This window comes from Anomaloglossus baeobatrachus, chromosome 2, assembly GCF_048569485.1.
Source record: "Anomaloglossus baeobatrachus isolate aAnoBae1 chromosome 2, aAnoBae1.hap1, whole genome shotgun sequence".
NCBI lineage: Eukaryota > Metazoa > Chordata > Amphibia > Anura > Aromobatidae > Anomaloglossus > Anomaloglossus baeobatrachus.
Window position 1 is genome coordinate 436,124,984 of NC_134354.1, and position 21,945 is coordinate 436,146,928.

Genomic DNA, 21,945 nt, shown 5'->3' on the forward strand with positions numbered 1-21,945 from the left:
AAATAAATTCTTAATTGCTAGTTTTTGTTCATTCCACCTACCAAAAAGTCAGAATAAAAAAAGCAATCAAAAATGTTGTGTCCGAAAATGTTATCAATAAAAACGTCAACTCCTCATATAAAAAGAAGCCTTTGCATGACTGGCAGATGAAATATTTAAAAATTATAGCTCTGCAAAAGTTTTTTAAAGCTTTGTTTTAGTGTGTGATGGTAGCACAATATAAAAATCCAGTATAAACCTGGTATCACTGTAATCGCACCTCCTCGAAGAATAAAACAGTCTTATCACTTATACGGCACAGTGAATGGCATAAACAATAAATAAAATAAATTCTTGACCTGCTGTGGCTTTTTTTTTATTAGCTCTATGCTAAGCGCTTACACCAGGGTTTACGTGTAAATATCTAAAAAAGGTGATTTAGATGAAACTTTTGACTGAACATTCACTATATTGAGGCAGATGGAAACACTGTAGACTCTCTCTGGCAAATAAATCCAGCGGTGTCCGTTTAAGAGGTCAAAAAAGCGTGGTCGGCCACAGTTTTATGCATTTCTGTGCATTCCAAGTTTTAGACCCCAAAGTAAGTGCTCAGTGTAGAGCAAAGGATAAATGTGATCCAAAGTATCATGTAAAATGTTCCCAATAAAAACTTCAACTTATTGCACAAAAAAACCCCCAAAACAATTACCACCTCAGGTTCGTCATCTGTCCATGGAAATATAGAGGGCTTCCACATTACTGGTAACCCAAAGCCTCTGGAAAAGCACCATGGCTTCCACAAAAAGAAATCCAGGAAATTCTGCACACCCAAATCCAAATGCCCCCCTGCCTTCTGAGCCCCACAATTTGACTAAACCACACCTAGCATCTACATGTTTTCCATTTCTGTAGTGAGGAGGGCCCGCTTAATTTATGGGATGTGTGTCCCTAAAAGCACAAGCTGTGCACAATGTACGGTTATTACAACATACTGGGCACTACAATGTACGAGCACTACAATGGTAGATTTGCAATTTTTACTCAGCAACATCCATTTCGGCTTGTTTCTGAAAAACACCCACAGAGTCAAAATAGTCACTACACCTGTGGATAAATTCCAAAATGTGGACATTTGAGGGGAGATTCTGCTCTTTTGGCATTTAGGGGCTCTGTATAAGGAGTCCGTAAACTATCCTATCCTATATGTGCTCCAAGGCCAAATAGCATGCTTTCCCTCCCTCGCAAGTCTTACCATGTGGATAAGCAGTACTGTACAGCCACATATGGAGTATTGCCACATTCAGCAGATATTCTGTGACACATTTTGGTGCGATTGTTTAGTTTCCAGTGTCAAAATGTAAAATCTGGGCCTAAAACTAAATTTTTTTGTGGTAAAAGTGTAATTATTTTTTTTCTCGGCCCAATGGTATAAAATTCTGTAACACACCTGGGCTGTTTTTATGATCACTGCACCCCTCGATTAACTCATTGAGAGGTATATTTAGTGAAAAGAGGTCACTTATTTGGGGGGGTTCTGCTGTTGCAATCCTTTTGTTCTCTAGAGATAAGACATTGTTGAAAATTTTAGAGGCGGCTCTCTCATAGAACACAGGAGCACTTTGCAGATTTCCTGAAGTCCGACCAATTTCTGACCAATATTTAATTAGGCCAAACTTGGGGTGTCTTAATGTTCATTTGATCTGATGGGCTTAGAAAATCTGTCTGCTAAACACAAGTAGAAAGTAAACTAATATCAGAAAGACAATTTGATTATAAGAAATGGTGGGGTGTTTTTTTTAAAGGTAAATACAACAGATGATGAAGACAAAAATATATGTTGGTGTAAATGGCTAACGCAGACCAATTTTATAATCTTTAACCCCTTCACGACCATGGACGGAAAGATCCGTCCTTGTGCCCTGGGCCTTAACGACCAAGGACGGATCTTTCCGTCATGGCGGAATCGCGGCACCGGAGCCTCCGGTGACTGCAATATGTTAACAAAAACCGCAGATTCGGGGAGGAGGGGACCTGTTCCTGACCTTAGGAGGGGTGGTGCCTCCTCCCCGGACCTACGGAGGCTGTGATTGGCTGACGAACGCCGCTCAACCAATCACAGCCACTGTAATGTTCCAGCCATTTAAAATGACTGAAACATTGAAATCCAGCCCTGGCCAGTGCAGCTGTAGCACTGGCCATTGGCTGGAGCTGGGTGACCTCACTGGATCACCCTCCCCCCAGCTCCAATGCTCTGATTGGAGAGATCGGCCTTGTGACCGATTTCTCCAATCACAGTGGACCTGTTGCCGGTGACCGCCCCCATCAGCTTCACTTGTCCCTGCAGCACGCCAGCACACTGAGCACAGTGAGTGTACACAGTGCAATGGCAGGGCGACAAGCTCCGGTCCCATGCTGTTATGAGACCGGAGCATGGGACCCGGAAGTTGCTGCGCTGCCATTGCACTGTACGAAAAGCGTCCCGATCCGCCGCCGCCGCTGCCCTCTGCGATCTGCCACCTGTCTCCCCGATCTCCTGCCCGCACCCTCACCCCCACACCTCCCGATCCGCTGCCTCCGCCGCCCTCCATCTGCCACAGTGCCACCGCTCCACCCAATCTGCTGCCCGGCCCCTCACCTCCGTGCAGCAGATCGGAGGGAGCGGTGGCACTATGACAGATGGAGGAGGACAGGGATCGTGCACCCTGTCCTCCTCCATCTGTCATAGTGCCACCGCTCCCTCCGATCTGCTGCCCGGCCCCTCCCCCTCGTGATCGGTGCCCGCCCCCTCCCCTCCGTGATGTGCTGCTCGCCCCCTCCCCTCCGTGATGTGCTGCTCGCCCCCTCCCCTCCGTGATGTGCTGCTCGCCCCCTCCCCTCCGTGATGTGCTGCTCGCCCCCTCCCCTACGTGATGTGCTGCTCGCCCCCTCCCCTACGTGATGTGCTGCTCGCCCCCTCCCCTCCGTGATGTGCTGCTCGCCCCCTCCCCTCCGTGATGTGCTGCTCGCCCCCTCCCCTACGTGATGTGCTGCACGCTCCCCCCACCTCTCATCCCCGTGGTCAGCTACCCGCCCCCTCCCCTGTCACCGCCGTGATGTGCGCTCCCTCCCCTGTCACCGCCGTGATGTGCGCTCCCTCCCCTGTCACCGCCGTGATGTGCGCTCCCTCCCCTGTCACCGCCGTGATGTGCGCTCCCTCCCCTGTCACCGCCGTGATGTGCGCTCCCTCCCCTGTCACCGACGTGATGTGCGCTCCCTCCCCTGTCACCGCCGTGATGTGCGCTCCCTCCCCTGTCACCGCCGTGATGTGCGCTCCCTCCCTGTCACCGCCGTGATGTGCGCTCCCTCCCCTGTCACCCCCGTGATCTGCTGTCCACTCTCCCTCCACCTCTCACCCCCGTGATCTGCGCTCTGCTCACCTGTCTCCCCCGTAATCTGCGCTCTCTCACCTCTCACCCCCGTGATCTGTGCTCCCTCACCTGTCACCCCGTGATCTGTGCTCCCTCACCTGTCACCCCCGTGATCTGCTGTCCGCTCTCCCTCACCTCTCACCCCCGTGATCTGTGCTCTGCTCACCTGTCTCCTCCGTGATCTGTGCTCTGCTCACCTGTCTCCTCCGTGATCTGCGCTGCGCTCCCTCCCCCACCTCTCACCCTCCCCGATCTGCTGCCTCCTTCATCTCCTGTGATCCAGCTGCCTAGATCCATCCTGTAGGGTAACTATCCCCAATCTCACCTCCCACTCCCCTTCCCACCCATCCCCCCCACCCGCTCCCTCCCCCCATCCTCTGCCGCTCCTGCATCCACTGTGCCCTCTCCCATCCGCCCCCACCCTATCCCAGCCGCCGTCTCACAATCACAGATGCTTCCTTTAGATGCCACTGCCCCCCCCATCTGCTGCCGCCCCATCTGCCGCCCCCCCCCCCATCTTCCGCTGGGTTTTTTTTTCTATGCCATGGGGGTCTAGTTTCCAAAATGGGGTCACATGTGGGGGAGCTCCACTGTTTCGGCACCTCAGGGGGTCTCCAAACGCAACATGGAATACGCTAATTATCCCAGACAATTTTGCGTTTGAAACGTCAAATGACGCTCCTTGCCTTCCGAGCCCTGCTGTGCGCCCAAACATTTTATTTCCACCACATATGAGGTGTCTGTGTACTCAGGAGAAATTGCACAATACATTTTATGGTGCAATTTTTCCTGATACCCTTGTGAAAAAAAAAGCTACCTGGTTGAAGTAACAATTTTGTGGTAAAAAAATTTTTTTTTATTTTCACAGCTCAACTCTATTAACTTTTGTGAAGCCCCCAGAGGCTCAAAGTGCTCAATAAACATCTAGATAAATTCCATGAGGGGTCTAGTTTCCAAAATGGGGTCACATGTGGGGGAGCTCCACTGTTTCGGCACCTCAGGGGCTCTCCAAACGCAACATGGTGCGGCTAACGATTCCAGCTAATTTTCTGTTCAAAAAAGTCAAATGGCGCTCCTTCCCTTCCGAGTCCTGCCGTGCGCCCAAACAGTGGTTTTTCGCCACATATGAGGTATCTGCGTGTTCAGTAGAAATTGCCCAACAAATTTTGGGGGTTCATTTAATCCTTCTACCCTTGTGAATATGCAATATTTGAGGCTAAATTAACATTTTTGTTGCAAAAAGTAAAATGTTCATTTTTTCCTTCCACATTGCTTTAGTTACTGGGAAGCACCTGAAGGGTTACTAACCTTCTTGAATGTGGTTTTGAGTAGCCTGAGGGGTGCCGTTTTTGGAATGGTGTCACTTTTGGGTGTTCTGTGTCATGTAGACCTTTCAAAATTGCTTCAAATGTGATGTGGTCCCTAAAAAAAGTGGCTTTTTAAATTTTGTTGTAAAAATGAGAAATTGCTCATAAACTTTAAACCCCTATAACTTCCTTAAATTTTTTTTTTTTTCCCAAAATTGTTCTGATGTAAAATAGACATGTGGGAAATGTTATTTATTAATTATTTTGTGTCATATGTCTCGTTGGTTTTAGAGCATAAAAATTCAAAGTTTGAAAATTAAAAAATTTTCAAAATTTTCGCGAAATTTCCGTTTTTTTCACAAAGAAATGCAAAAAATATCGGCCTAAATTTACCACTAACATGAAGCCCAATATGTCACGAAAAAACAATCTCAGAATCACCGGGATCCGCTGAAGCGTTCCAGAGTTATAACCTCATAAAGTGACACTGGTCAGAATTGCAAAAAATGGCCTGGTCTTTAGGGTCAAAATAGGCTTGGGGCTGAAGGGGTTAAAACTGGTCAGATATCTGCACGTCAACACAGCTATAGACAGGAGTGAAGAAAACATTCTCTAAAAAATTCTCTTCTATAACATTTTTCAGGATATTAGCATGGTACGGTGAGTTAAGAGACTGAGGAGCAGCTGTAGACTTTCTGAAATAGTCATATGTAGAATGAACTTTATTAGAAGGGTCCTCAAGTCAAGACTAGCTGAACACCATGCTCACTGAAATATGTACTGTAACTAATATATGAGTATTTAACTCCTGGTGGTCCCAAATTCCACAACACTTTGTATAAAAGGCTGCACAGCATGTCTAGTGGTATCAAATACTCAATCAACGATTACATAGAGGTGTTCCTACAGTCAGATGAAACAATGAAAGAGGATACAAATTAAAAATGAGTCCCACAAAACAAAAGATTTCCATGTCATTTCTCCATATAAGTGCTTCAGATAGTTTCATTGGAAAGTCCTGTTGAATTTACAATCCAGAAGTTGCGCCCACGTTCTCCTCTAATATTCCATAATGTCCAACTTCAACTTCCACCTGTAAATTAGTGGGCTGAAAAGCAAGAAACGTATTAGGTTACACACACATACATTATATTATATAAAATATACAGTATACAGTCATATGAAAAAGTTTGGGCACCCCTATTAATGTTAACCTTTTTTCTTTATGACAATTTGGGTTTTTGCAACAGCTATTTCTGTGTCATATCTAATAACTGATGGACTGAGTAATATTTCTGGATTGAAATGAGGTTTATTGTACTAACAGAAAATGTGCAATCCGCATTTAAACAAAATTTGACCGATGCAAAAGTATGGGCACCCTTATCAATTTCTTGACTTTAACACTCCTAACTAATTTTTACTGACTTACTAAAGCACTAAATTGGTTTTGTAACCTCATTGAGCTTTGAACTTCATAGGCAGGTGTATCCAATCATGAGAAAAGGTATTTAAGGTGGCCACTTGCAAGTTGTTCTCCTATTTGAATCTCCTATGAAGAGTGGCATCATGGGCTCCTCAAAACAACTCTCAAATGATCTGAAAACAAAGATTAATCAACATAGTTGTTCAGGGGAAGGATACATAAAGTTGTCTCAGACATTTAAACTGTCAGTTTCCACTGTGAGAAACATAGTAAGGAAATGGAAGAACACAGGTACAGTTCTTGTTAAGCCCAGAAGTGGCAGGCCAAGAAAAATATCAGAAAGGCAGAGAAGAAGAATGGTGAGAACAGTCAAGGACAATCCACAGACCACCTCCAAAGACCTACAGCATCATCTTGCTGCAGATGGTGTCAATGTGCATCGGTCAACAATACAGTACACGTTGCACAAGGAAAAGCTGTATGGGAAAGTGATGCAAAAGAAGCCGTTTCTGCAAGCACGCCACAAACAGAGTCACCTGAGGTATGCAAAAGCACATTTGGACAAGCCAGTTACATTTTGGAAGAAGGTCCTGTGGACTGATGAAACAAAGATTGAGTTGTTTGGCCATACAAAAAGGCGTTATGCATGGAGGCAAAAAAACCACGGTATTACAAGAAAAGCACTTGCTACCCACAGTAAAATTTGGTGGAGGTTCCATCATGCTTTGGGGCTGTGTGGCCAATGCCGGCACCGGGAATCTTGTTAAAGTTGAGGGTCGCATGGATTCAACTCAGTATCAGCAGATTCTTGACAATAATGTGCAAGAATCAGTGACGAAGTTGAAGTTACGCAGGGGATGGATATTTCAGCAAGACAATGATCCAAAACACCGCTCCAAATCTACTCAGGCATTCATGCAGAGAAACAATTACAATGTTCTGGAATGGACATCCCAGTCCCCAGACCTGAATATCATTGAAAATCTGTGGGATGATTTGAAGCGGGCTGTCCATGCTCGGCGACCATCAAACTTAACTGAACTGGAATTGTTTTGTAAACAGGAATGGTCAAATATACCTTCATCCAGGATCCAGGAACTCATTAAAAGCTACAAGAAGCGACTAGAGACTGTTATTTTTGCAAAAGGAGGATCTACAAAATATTAATGTCACTTTTATGTTGAGGTGCCCATACTTTTGCACCGGTCAAATTTTGTTTAAATGCGGATTGCACATTTTCTGTTAGTACAATAAACCTCATTTCAATCCAGAAATATTACTCAGTCCATCAGTTATTAGATATATGAAACTGAAATAGCTGTTGCAAAAACCAAAATTGTTATAAAGAAAAAAGGTTAACATTAATAGGGGTGCCCAAACTTTTCCATATGACTGTATATATAAAAAACAGTCAAATATATAATACAGTCAAAAATCCTCTTCCTTGGAAATGACCACACTTATTTACTGCCCGTACATACATTATAATGTGGAATGTCACTATACGATAATCACCACATCCAGATGAAATGCAATAGCATAGTTTTAATTTTGGTATATTTTCTCTTTAGCTAGCCTAAGCCCAGATTCATCCAAACTGGCATTTTTTTTCTCCACTCTTGAGGAAGGGGCATGGTGGAGTCAGACACTTCTGATTCATAAAGAGTTGTATGCCTCTTTATGCAAGTGGAGCGTCTGACGAGTGACGTGTGCCTCCTTGGCTATGCCAGAAATGTTACGGTAGTCAGGGAGTAGAGTGAGATTTCTGGCTTGTAGAACACCACAAGTCTTAATGAATTAGACAAGCTATGGTGTCAAGCAGCCGCTGTGCCCTGTCCCACCTCAGCTCCGCGTAAAAATGTCAAAAGTTAAATTTTTTTTTAAAAAAGGCCCATACCGAATTCTCTCACAATTAAGTAAAAACTGAAAAGTACTGCAGAACATACCCCCCATACCATCTGCTCACCTCAGTACTAAACATATGATACTAACATGGTGATAGTTGATCACACAAAACACACAAATATCAATGCAATAAAAAAGGAAAAAACATCAGGCACTCACCAGTTGCTGCTTGTGCAAGTTTTGTTGTTTTATTCGTGCAGGTTACAAGTGCATGGAGTGGAGGGGAGGGAGTGGACGCTACACACGTCCAAAGACGACGGCGGCCGTTTCGCACCTGTCTGGTGCTTCAGCTGGTCAGCAGACCAGCTGAAGCACCAGACAGGTGCGAAACGGCCGCCGTCGTCTTTGGACGTGTGTAGCGTCCACTCCCTCCCCTCCACTCCATGCACTTGTAACCTGCACGAATAAAACAACAAAACTTGCACAAGCAGCAACTGGTGAGTGCCTGATGTTTTTTCCTTTTTTATTGCTCTGATGTTCACATGTTTATTCACATCAATGGCACCGCAGAGCATGTGCACCTTTTTCGGCCCAGTATAGGATGTTCTGAAAGTTTTTTGGTGTTGGGGCAGTGCCCTGAACTTTTCTCCTTTTTCGACACAAATATCAATATTTAATCCTCCCACCTGTCGAGAAGATTTCACCAATGACAATAAACGATTTTCATTCTGCTTGTTTCTCTCATCTCGGCGTATCTGAATTCTGGTACTAGGTACAAAGCTCCATGAGCGTCCCAATGCAGGCCGAAAACCAGTTGATCCGTCTTTGATAATGTGGTTAGTTACCTGGAAAGCCCAATTGACACTAATCACAAGTGAACATCAGATTGACCCCACCATAAAAGTGAAACAAGATGGTGTGGATTGCAAACTTCGCCGACCCACAGAGGCCATTGACTGAAAGTTTTACTGGAAAGTCGTTCAGACATTGGCCACTGTGGTAGGTGTGGGTTGTCAATGCACAGCCATATCATATGGTTTCACCAATTTGCCATAGTAAGAGCTCCAAGGTGCTTCCCGAATTAAAATTTTCCGCAAACGTTGTCAGTTTGGTAAATGCAAGCAAATGATGGCATCAGCTCTCTATGGCCCAGAGTTCTGAAAGGAAATGTGTCAGCACAAAAACATTTCTTTCAACCATGAAATAATTTTTCATATTTTATACCATTAAACAAAAAAACTAAAATATACGTTACCTTTTTTTGTTTTAAGTTTTGATAGTTTCAACTTTTAACCCCTTCATGGCTTTTGAACCCCCATCTTTCCCAGCACATGGCGGATTTAATCAGCTAACATGTGCCTTTCACATAGGTCTTGAGTTATTTAGAGGAGACACCAAATTTACACTGTATACAAACTGTACACAGACTACTTTACATCATAGCATCATATGTTCAGTGCTGTCCCATGAAAAGGTAAAATAATTTACAAAAATGTGAGGAGTGTAGTCACTTTTGTGAAATACTGTTTCAGGATGGGGGTCATATATACCAGTAGGAGGATCATATATATCAGGATGGGGGTCATATACACAAGGATGGAGATTATATATACAAAAATGAGGGACATATACAGTATACCAGAATGGGCCCAAGATGAGGAACATATATACCAGGATGGGGATCAGATATACCAAGATGAGGAACATATATACATGAATGAAGGCCATATAGATCAAGATTGGGATCATATGTACCAGGATGGGGGGTCATGGGATGGGGATCATATATATATATATATAAGGATGATGGCGATACATAAGTACAGTATAGACCAAAAGTTTGGACACACCTTCTCATTCAAAGAGTTTTCTTTATTTTATGACTTTGAAAATTGTAGATTCACATTGAAGGCATCAAAACTATGAATTAACACATGTGGAATGAAATACTTAACAAAAAAGTGTGAAACAACTGATAATAGGTCTTATATTCTAGGTTCTTCAAAGTAGCCACTTTTTGCTTTGATTACTGCTTTGCACACTCTTGGCATTCTCTTGATGAGCTTCAAGAGGTAGTCAACGGAAATGGTCTTCCAACAGTCTTGAAGGAGTTCCCAGAGATGCTTAGCACTTGTTGGCCCTTTTGCCTTCACTATGCGGTCCAACTCACCCTAAACCATCTCGATTGGGTTCAGGTCTGATGAATGTGGAGGCCAGGTCATCTGGCATAGCACACCATCACTCTCCTTCTTAGGCAAATAGCCCTTGCACAGCCTGGAGGTGTGTTTGAGGTCATTGTTCTGTTAAAAATTAAATGGTGATCCAACTAAACGCAAACCGGATGTAGCGTGCCGCTGCAAGATGCTGTGGTAGCCATACTAGTTCAGTATGCCTTCAATTTTGAATAAATCCCCAACAGTGTCCCCTGCAAAGCACCCCCACGCCATCACACCTCCTCCTCCATGGTTCACGGTGGGAACCAGGCATGTAGAGTCTATCTGTTCCCCTTTTCTGCGTCGCACAAAGACACAGTGGTTGGATCCAAAGATCTCAAATTTGAACTCATCAGACCAAAGCACAGATTTCCATTGCTCTAATGTCCATTCCCTGTGTTCTTTAGCCCAAACAAGTCTCTTCTGCTTTTTGCCTATCCTTAGCAGTGGTTTCCTAGCAGCTATTTTACCATGAAGGCCTGCTGCACAAAGTCTCCTCATGACAGTTGTTCTAGAGATGTGTCTGCTACTAGAACTTTGTGTGGCATTGACCTGGTCTCTAATCAGAGCTGCGGTAAACCTGCGATTTCTGAGACTGGTGACCCGGATAAACTTATCTTGCGCAGCAGAGGTGACCTCTTGGTCTTCCATTCCTGGGGCGGTCCTCATGTGAGCCAGTTTCTTTGTAGCGTTTGATGGTTTTTGCCACTGCACTTGGGGACACTTTCAAAGTTTTCCTAATTTTTCGGACTGACTGACCTTCATTTCTTAAAGTAATGATGGCCACTCGTTTTTTTTCTTTACTTAGTTGCTTTTTTCTTGCCATAATACAAATTTTAAGTCTATTCAGTAGGACTATCAGCTGTGTATCCACTAGACTTCTGCACAACACAATTGATGGTCCCAACCCCATTTATAAGAAATCCCACTTATTAAACCTGACGGGGCACACCTGTGAAGTGAAAACCATTTCCGGTGACTACCTCTTGAAGCTCAACACAGTCACCAGACCTGAACACAATCGAGATGGTTTGGGGTGAGCTGGACCGCAGAGTGAAGGCAAAAGGGCCAACAAGTGCTAAGCATCTCTGGGAACTCCTTCAAGACTGTTGGAAAACCAATTCCGGTGACTACCTCTTGAAGCTCATCAAGAAAATGCCAAGAGTGTGCAAAGCAGTAATCAAAGCAAAAGGTGGCTACTTTGAAGAACCTAGAATATAAGACATATTTTCAGTTGTTTCACACTTGTTTGTTAAGTATTTCATTCCACATGTGTTAATTCATAGTTTTGTTGCCTTCAATGTGAATCTATAATTTTCAGAGTCATGAAAATAAAGAAAACTCTTTGAATGAGAAGGTGTGTCCAAACTTTGTAGGACATACTACCAGTTAAAAGGTTACATATAGCTTGAATATACAGGTGGGAATCTTACAATAGGTAGCAAAAGGTTTCAAGATTTGATTATTATTGTTAGAGCGCAACAATTTAAATCCGATCTGCTCACAGTTAAAGCACGAAACCAGCGGTACAGTAGAAAAGAAACGCTGGAGTGGTGTTTTAAGGCCTAGTATAAAACGCGAGTTAAACGGTCCGAGTGGAATGCGATTAAAAAAAATAAATAAAAATCGCATTCCACTCGGACCCATGTTACTCTGTGGGGTCGGTCCAATGTGTGATTGTTTTCTCAGCCCTAATCAAACCAAGAAAACAATAGTAGCATGCTGTGGGTGGAATCCGATCCGTTTTCACTCGAACCCTTACAAGTCTATGGGTGCGAGGGAAACATTGCACTACACTCTCATGACTAGAGTTGAGCGCGGTTCGTGGTTCGTGGTTCTCCAGTTCGCGGCTCGAGTGATTTTGGGGCATGTTCTAGATCGAACTAGAACTCGAGCTTTTTGCAAAAGCTCGATAGTTCTAGAAACGTTCGAGAACGGTTCTAGCAGCCAAAAAACAGCTAAATCCTAGCTTGGTTTCTGCTGTAATAGTGTAAGTCACTCTGTGAATCAAACTATTATCACATTTCAGTGTATAGTGTGCGTGAACAGCGCCTTCAGATCACTGCTGTTTCTATAATGGCGATCACCATTTTTTTTTTTTTTTTCTTGTCTTCCTTCCCTAAGCGCGCGCGTCTTGTGGGGCGGGCCAGCATGTCAGCCAATCACAGACACACACACACCTAAGTGGACTTTGAGCCAGAGAAGCAACGGCATGTGTGATAGGATCTGCATGTCACATGTCCCTGCATTATAAAACCGGACATTTTCTTCACGAACGCCATTATCTGCCTTCTGCGTCTTTGGTGTCAGACATCAGTGTCGCAGCTCCGTCCTCCTGAGTCCTATAGCCGATACAGCTGTATGCGCTGCATACACAGCGTTAGACAGCTTAGGGAGAGCACATTCTAGCAGTCCTTTTAAGGGCTCAAAGCGGCAGGGTCAGAGAGCCATAAGTGACAGGTCCTGCAAACAGCAACAGCGTCTGTGTAGCCCAGGTCAGGGATTTCCTCCCTGCATTTCACCATTAGGAGGGAATAGAAAGGCAGGCTTCCATTCCTCTACCCAGAGCACCACAATCCTGCCACTGTACCCTCTTGTCCTCTGCACACTCCAACTCATTCTAAGTAAGCCATTATACTAGCAAACACTCAGTGTACCTAGTGGCATCCTAAACGTGGCTATTGGACTTTGCTATAGTCCCACTAGTGCAAAGACATTTGCAGAGCACGTCTGCCTGCATTGCACACTACAACTTTTTTAAACTAAGCAATTTTACTAGCAAACACTCAGTGTACCTAGTGGCATCCTATACGTGGCTATTGGACTTTGCTATAGTCCCACTAGTGCAAAGACATTTGCAGAGCACGTCTGCCTGCATTGCACACTACAACTTTTTTAAACTAAGCAATTTTACTAGCAAACACTCAGTGTACCTAGTGGCATCCTATACGTGGCTATTGGACTTTGCTATAGTCCCACTAGTGCCAAGACATTTGCAGAGCGCATCTGCCTGCGTTGCACACTCCAACTAATTATAACGAAGCCATTATACTAGCAAACACTCAGTGTACCTAGTGGCATCCTATACGTGGCTATTGGACTTTGCTATAGTCCCACTAGTGCAAAGACATTAGCAGAGCACGTCTGCCTGCATTGCACACTACAACTTTTTTAAACTAAGCAATTTTACTAGCAAACACTCAGTGTACCTAGTGGCATCCTATACGTGGCTATTGGACTTTGCTATAGTCCCACTAGTGCAAAGACATTTGCAGAGCACGTCTGCCTGCATTGCACACTACAACTTTTTTAAACTAAGCAATTTTACTAGCAAACACTCAGTGTACCTAGTGGCATCCTATACGTGGCTATTGGACTTTGCTATAGTCCCACTAGTGCCAAGACATTTGCAGAGCGCATCTGCCTGCGTTGCACACTCCAACTAATTATAACGAAGCCATTATACTAGCAAACACTCTGTGTACCTAGTGGCATCCTATACGTGGCTATTGGACTTTTGTCAATTCACAGTATTGGAACGTTATTTGCATGACATCTGCCTGCATTGCACACTCAAACTTTTTTAAACTCAGCCATTATACTAGCAAACACTCACTGTACCTAGTTGTATCCTAAACGTGGCTATTGTACTTTTGTCAATTCACAGTATTGGAACGTTATTTGCAGGACATCTGCCTGCATTGCACACTCAAACTTTTTTAAACTCAGCCATTATACTAGCAAACACTCACTGTACCTAGTTGTATCCTAAACGTGGCTATTGTACTTTTGTCAATTCACAGTATTGGAACGTTATTTGCAGGACGTCTGCCTGCATTGCACACTCAAACTTTTTTAAACTCAGCCATTATACTAGCAAACACTCACTGTACCTAGTTGTATCCTAAACGTGGCTATTGTACTTTTGTCAATTCACAGTATTGGAACGTTATTTGCAGCACGTCTGCCTGCATTGCACACTCAAACTTTTTTAAACTCAGCCATTATACTAGCAAACACTCACTGTACCTAGTTGTATCCTAAACGTGGCTATTGTACTTTTGTCAATTCACAGTATTGGAACGTTATTTGCAGGACGTCTGCCTGCATTGCACACTCAAACTTTTTTAAACTCAGCCATTATACTAGCAAACACTCACTGTACCTAGTTGTATCCTAAACGTGGCTATTGTACTTTTGTCAATTCACAGTATTGGAACGTTATTTGCAGGACATCTGCCTGCATTGCACACTCAAACTTTTTTAAACTCAGCCATTATACTAGCAAACACTCACTGTACCTAGTTGTATCCTAAACGTGGCTATTGTACTTTTGTCAATTCACACTACTGCAAATCTATGTGCAGCACCTCTGCATGACAACCTCGTGCTCTGTTTTTAATAAGCTATAATGATAGCACAAAATACTGCCATTTTGTGGCATCATAGAACTGGCTGTTGTATTCCATTAGTGCCCCACTGGTGACAAGCTATTTCTAGCACCTCTACATCACACCCTCATGCACATTTTGCTACACTAATGTTATAGCAAACTCATGGAATTCATTGCTGCATTTCATAATTCGGAGGGATAGAAAGTCAGGCTTCCTTTAGCTTTTCCTTCTGTTCATAGACAGCATCTCCAAGACAAATTTCCCCTCCACGTCTAAGTGTGGAGAGGCAGCTAGTGCGCATGCGTGTGCCGATGTACCCCAGCTGCAGCATAATTACAGTGTTTCGCCTAGTGAGTATGCTCAGCCTGACTGTGCCATTCCTGACGCTAAGTTTTCATTTCGGGATACAGCGCATGCTCCCACACTAAGTGTGAAAAGCCTCTTTGCACAGGTGCTTGCATTCCGTGCCGGGTATAAGTCCTGTTTTGGGCATAGACACCATGCTAAAGCTGATAGTCTTTTTTCAGAGACTGTATTTCATGCTACTGAGCATGCTCAGGCACTTCCTGCATCAGAGACTAGGTCCGGTAATGAACTCTTTGGCCCTGGCCCTGATGTGGGGGTCCCATATAGACCACAGGGCATCAGGTGTCCTCCCAAATGGCTTGCAGAGGCCCACACCTATGACTTGTCACCGCATTATTGATGCTCAGACGATGACTGGTGAGGTGTTTGGGTCATGGCAGCCATGAGGTCATCATTGAAGTTGCGTTTCCAAATAGGACGCTAGTTATGCCACTCATGACGTGTCACTCTACTTTTGTCTCCAGGAGGTGCATTGTGGTTCACCCTGGTTTGGGGCGGACCCAGGTTATAAAAGGGGCTGGAGCCAACAAGGAGGTGCGCAGTCTTCTATTATGCTCCGAAAGAGCACACCTCCATGTGTTGAACCCATTGCGGCTTTAGGCCAGAGGTAGGCAGGGATCGGGTGGTGGATGCAGGCCACCACCACAGTTGGTAACGCAGAACGGTTAAGACCAGCTCCTGTCCTAACAGTCCTGCTTGTGCAGCCCAGTGGCATTAACAGGCCTGCTGCTGCTGATGCGCCTGCTGTCCACAGGTGTGGCCCCTACGCACACGGTCAGCGTACTCAATGGCCCCTGTGTTGTTAACAGGGAGTTCCTGGGCTGGGTGGGCATGTGGACCCTGTGACGCTAACAGGGCTCACAGTCTCCAGATCCGAATGGCGTCTAACTCGGTTCAGGCTACTATTAGTTTCATAGCCACACAGCTCTGTATCCTCCACCAAACCTTCAAGTTGCCAACCTCTCCTTTTCCAACTGGGAGCACGGTGGACACTGACTGCTGATGGGGATATATACCTTTCTCTTTCTTTTCTTATTAATTTTCGTTATATAGCGGTCACAGATTATATACCACTTTATCCAAATCTGCCAGTCCCACTGTAACAGATGTTGTTTCTTCAGCAAATGTTACAGTTGCTTAACCACCAAATCCACGGGCCAAAACTTTTTTCCCCTTTCCAACACACCTGTTCCCCTTTCCAACAGCATCTGTCCTTTTTCAACTCATTTTGGGATATGACCAAAAGTGCAACTGTGCAGGGACACCGTACTCAACGCCATCTCAGCACAGCAGCCATCCCTCGGTCCCTCCGATGTGGACAAGTAAAAGACCATTTCCTCCTATCCATGACAAAGCGTTGAGATTCACTCTGTGCAGCACTGGTGTTTAGTGGACAAGTAGATCTAAGATTGCGTACCACATTCTGCAGATACTCCTGTATACGTGCGTCTATTTCTATGGCAGGAATTAGTTCGCCAAATTTTGTCTTGTACCGGGGATCTAACAGTGTGGCAACCCAGTATTCAGGATTAGTTCAAATTCATACAATCCGAGGGTCATGTAGGTAGTGCAGCAAGAAGGCGCTCATGTGTCTTGTGCATCCAGGAGGACCAAGTCCTTGGTGTGTTGGTGGCAGAGAGGTGAGAATCGTGCATCCTTCCTCTGCCCTCTCCCCCCAACCTCGCACAACCGAAATGTGAGCAAGCTCTCACTCATCTGCTGAGTCTTCCATGCCCATCGCCAGTTCGTCCTCCATTTCTTCATGGGCTCCTGCACTTTCATCAACACTTTTTGCTGATACTATGCGCCCTTGTTAATCCCTCTCCCTCACCATGACTGCCGCATAGGTGCCGCTGACCATCTGGACCTCGTAGATCTTGTTATCCCTTCCGCATATGACTCCTCCTGTACTTCCTCCCCTTCCTCTTGTCCCAACACCTGACTCCGAATAATAATTACAGTGTGCTCCATCATGTAGATGACCAGAATTGTCACGCTGAGAATGACATTGCCAGTGCTAAACATCTTCGTCGACATTTCAAAACTGTGTAGCAGGGTGCATAGGTCCTTGATCTGACACCACTCCAGCAGCGTGATCTGCACCACCTCTGGATCAAGTTATCCCAGGCTATATGTCTTACCGTATTTCAGCAGGGCTCTGCGGTGCTGCCACACACGCTGCAACATGTGCAGATTCCAATACCTGCGTGTCGAAACATCGCATTTACGGCGTTTAACTGCCAGACCCTAAGACTTCCGGAGTGATGAAAGTTGTTGAGCTGCTGTGTGCGCACGATGGAAGTGAGCACATAGCGAGCGTGCCCACTGCACAAGGCCATGTTGGCCGTGATGGTGTTTTAAAAATTGCTGGCGAATTCGGTTCAACACGTGAGCCCTAAAAGGCACGTGTGTCACATTGCCCTGAGGATGGCCCGCAGCCAGGTTTGCATCATTGCTGCACACGGCTGTTAAGTCACCAACGGAGTCCGCTCCGTCAATTTGTACTCCGGTCGCCAGGTGACAACGTGTTCCTTTCATGAATAGTGCTGATGATGGGAGAGTAGTCGATGCCAGCGGCGCAGGTGGACGCAGGTTATGCTCACCCACTGGGCTGCATTACCTTGACAGATGCAGAATCTCTGGCTGAATGTAGCTGGTGGGTATCTCACAGATGAAATACCATCATTCAGCTACAACCAATGGGAAGACACCACACCCTTTTTTATGCCCATCCTGTCTGCAGACCACTGCCAGACATAGCTATGAACCTCTGGTTAATTTTACCCCCAGTTCAGTTTTATGATTTTGTGTGCTTGTTACCTGACTACTTTTCCTGCTTGCTGTTTATGTACCTTGTTGGCCGATACGCATTTCACCTCTGCTTGTTTTCTGATTCTTTCCTGGCCGTCCCATTCTGTTCCTGTTCCTCAATTAATGTTTTGACCCTGCCTGACTACTATTCTCTGTAATAGCGGTGTGACTCACATTTCCCATACATTTCAAAGTAAAACTTTGACCGCCTGATGGCATTGAGCTCGGCTGCCAGCATAGTAAGGAGGTGTGTGGTAGTCCTTGTGCGCAGTTGCAAGGAAGGGTGGCCTGACCACACAGGGTTTGCGCCAAGGTAGAGGACCCACACGAGGTTGAAGAGGCAGAAGCAGTGTATTAACTTCTACATACAGAACAAGGATTGAAACAACTCGTGGGGACGGCAAGACTTGTACAGCAGACCCTTCTCCATCTCTCACCATAGTTTGCCAGTGCCCAGTCAGTGACATGTAATGACCCTGTCTATGCTTACTGGTCCAAGTATCTGTGTTGAAATGCACCCTGTCGCACACAGATTTTCTCAAGGAAGTGGTGATGTTGTGTGCGACATGCTGGTGTAGCGCGGGCATGCTTTTCTTGGAGAAGCAGTGGTGATTGGGCATCTGGTACTGGGGCACAGCGACAGACATAAGGTCTGTAAAATCCTGTGTGTCCACTACGCGTAAAGGCAGCATTTCGGTAGCCAACAGCTTACAGAGGGATAGAGTCAACCACTTAGCTTTGTCATGGGTCGCAGTAAGTGGCCTTTTATTTGACCACATCTGAGGGACAGAGATCTGGCTGCTGTCTGTAGACGGTGTTGAGTACGGTGTCCCTGGAAAAATGCAGGTTTGTGAGAAAAGTGCAGGCGGAGACATGATGTTGCCTTCATCTTGCCTTCAGATCTGTTCATCTTGTATCATTTTTAAAAAACACAGCAAGCAAGGGTTACTCCAAGCGGAGTCTACCTTTTTTCCCCAAATTGGGCACACAGACACCCCATCAGTGGCAGGACTTGTTCCCTAGTTGCAAACAGGATGTTTTGATTTGCATCAAGCACATTCCAAATCCACAAGCATTTACTCTCCCCAGGATGACACAGGGGTAGTAAATTCCTTCTGGATCCATGACTTGTTCATTTTGATGAACGTCAGTCTGTCCACATTGTCACTGGACAGACGCGTGCGCTTATCTGTCAGCACACACCCAGCAGCACTGAAGACACGTTCAGAGACAACGCTGGCAGCTGGACACGACAAAATCTTCAAGGCGTAACTGGAGAGCTCTTGACATTTTTCTAGATTTGAAGCACAAAAGGAGCAAGGCTCCATTTGCAAAGTCATTGCATCGATGTTCATTTGGAGATACTCCTGTATCATCCTCTCCATCCGTTGACTATGTGACACACTTGATGTCTCTGGTGGCCTTGCAAAGGAGGGTCTAAAAAAATTATGAAAAGATTCCATAAAATTGCTGTTACCAGCACCAGATACGGTCCTACTGGTACGGGAAGACTGTTGAAGATGACGAGGCCGTCCCATGTTTGTCAAGTTACAACTGGGAGAATCACTCCCTTCACCTGCACGGTTGTTTGGTGGAAAAGCCGAGCTAAGATCGAGTAACAGCTTCTGCTGATACTCCTGCATACGTGCGTCCCTTTCTATGGGTGGAATTATGTCACAAAATTTGGACTTGTCCCGGGGATCTAATAGTGTGGCAAGCCAGTAGTCATCATCACTTCTAATTTTGACAATACGAGGGTCATGTTGGAGGTAGTGCAACAAGAAGGCACTCATGTGTCTTGCGCAGCCATGCGGACCAAGTCCACGCTGTGTTTGTGGCATAGAGGTGCTAACCGTTCTTTCTTCCTCTGTCATCTCCCCCCAACCTCTTTCAACTTAAATTTGACCAAGGTCCCCCTCATCAGCTGAGTCTTCCATGTCCATGGACAGTTCGTCCTCCATATCTTCATGTCCTCCTGCACCTTCCTCAACATCTCGCCTGCTACCATGCGCCCTTGTTGATCCCTGTCCCCCATGGTCCCATGCCTGCCGCGTTGGTGATGATGAACGTCTGGACCTTGGTGATGTTGTTGTGTCTTGCGCATATGAATCATCCTGTAGTTCCTCCCCTTCCTGTTGTCCCACCCCCTGACTCCGAATAGTGTTTAGCGTGTGCTCCAGCATGTAAATGACTGTAATCGTCATGCTGAAAATGGCATTGTCAGCGCTAAACATATTCGTCGCCATGTCGAAACTGTGCAGAAGGGTGCATAGGTCCGTGATCTGAGATCACTCCATCAGGGTGATCTGCCCCACCTCTGCATCTCGTTGGCCCAGGCTATACGTCATGACGTATTGCCCCAGGGCTCTGCGGTGCTGCCACAGTCGCTGTAACATGTGGAGAGTTGAATTCCAGCGTGTCGCCACATCGCATTTCAGGCGATGAACCGGCAGGCCGAAAGACTTCTGGAGCGATGCAAGTCGCTCAGCTGCGGCGCTTGAACGGCGGAAGTGAGCACTGCAGACAGTTTCCGTGCCCTGGTCAGAAGGCCATCTAGGCCGGGATAGTGTGTTAAAAATTGCTGGACAACAAGGTTCAACACGTGAGCCATACAAGGCACGTGTGTCACCTTGCCCAGGCGAAGGGCCGCACCCAGGTTTGCAGCATTGTCGCACACGGCCTTACCAGGCTGCAGGTTGAGTGGAGACAACCATTTATTAAACTCGGACCGCAGAGCTGACCACAACTCCTCAGCTGTGTGACTCTTATTCCCAAGACATGTCAAGCTAAAGACCGCCTGATGCCGTTGCGCTCTGCTGCCAGCATAGTAATGAGGGGTGCGTGATTCCTTCTGCGCAGTGAGAACGCTGGTGGCCTGACCAGGCAGGCTTGGGGCGGAGGTGGAGGACCCAGATGAGGTGGAGGATGCAGAAGCAGTGGCGGAACTTGGACAGACAGAGGATTGACACACAAGTCGTGGGGACGGCAAGACTTGTGCAGCAGACCCTTCACCATCTATCACCATAGTTACCCAGTGCCCAGTCAGCGACATGTAACGTCCCTGTCCATGCTTACTGGTCCAAGTATCGGTGCTGAAATTCACCCGTTCACACAAAGAGTTTCTCAAGGAAGCGGTGATATTGTGTGCGACATGCTGGTGTAGCGCGGGCACACCTTTCTTAGAGAAGTAGTGGCGACTAGGCATCTGGTACTGGGGCACAGCGACAGATATAAGGTCTCTAAAATCCTGTGTGTCCACTAGGCGGAAAGGCAGCATTTCTGTAGCCAACAGCTTACAGAGGGATAGAGTCAACCTCTTCGCTTTGTCATGGGTCGAAGGAAGTGGCCTTTTATTTGACCACATCTGAGGGACAGAGATCTGGCTGCTGTGTGTAGACGGTGTTGAGTAGGGTGTCCCTGGAAAAATGCAGCTTTGGGAGGAAAGTGCAGGCGGAGACATGATGTTGCCTTCATCCAAAGTTGGTGCTATCGATGTCTGAGAGAGCTGTACACACTCACTTGTTTCCCCTTCCAAACCAACTGACGACCTACCAAGCAAACTGCCTGTTGCGGTTACAGTGGTGGAAGTTGTGGGTGGAAAAACAGGTGTGACAGCTGTCCCCACAGTCCTAGAAGATGACGAGCGCGCGGATGCCCTGGAAGGGGCAGGCGGTGGATGGTTGGCTCCACTAGGCCGCATTGCAGCACGGTGAGCTTCCCACCAGGCCATATGATATTTATTCATGTGACGATTCATGGAAGAAGTTGTCAAACTGCTGAGGTTTTGACATCTACTAAGATAACCATGGCAAATGTTACAGATCACATAATTTGGCCGATCTTTTTTTATGTCAAAAAAGGACCAGGCTAGGCAAGGCTTAGAGGCCATGCGACCTGTTGATCCACCCCGAATAATGCTCAGAGGCAGAGTGGTGGCTGAGGATGCAGTTGTAGACGTGCTACCAGTGCTCCGACTGTGTCCAGGAAGGCGCCAGGTTACTTCGACGTCGGTTGCATCCTCCTCCACCGCCTCTATTGACCTCCTCGAGTGTCTGACTGTGGGTTGACAGTAGGTGGGATCTAGAACTTCATCATCAATTGTTGTGTTTGCACTCCCCTCCCCCTCAGACCGAGTTTCTTCTTGCCCTGACCGAATATTTAAGTTGTCATCCCAATCGGGTATCTGCGTCTCATCTT

General features: G+C 46.0%; 1 protein-coding gene across 2 annotated transcripts in view; it reads right to left on the reverse strand.

The window, feature by feature from the left end:
- Positions 1-3,904: 3,904 nt before the first annotated feature.
- Positions 3,905-21,945, reverse strand: part of RAD51D (RAD51 paralog D) — an 81,057-nt gene continuing 63,016 nt past the window's right edge. For both annotated transcript variants that reach the window (XM_075334180.1, XM_075334179.1), the window contains exons 10-11: positions 8,651-8,809; positions 3,905-5,801 (exon numbers count right to left, since the gene is read on the reverse strand). In XM_075334180.1, coding sequence (XP_075190295.1) covers positions 5,721-5,801; positions 8,651-8,809 — 240 coding nt within the window. In that variant the 3' untranslated portion in view covers positions 3,905-5,720. The remainder of the gene's footprint in view (positions 5,802-8,650; positions 8,810-21,945) is intronic.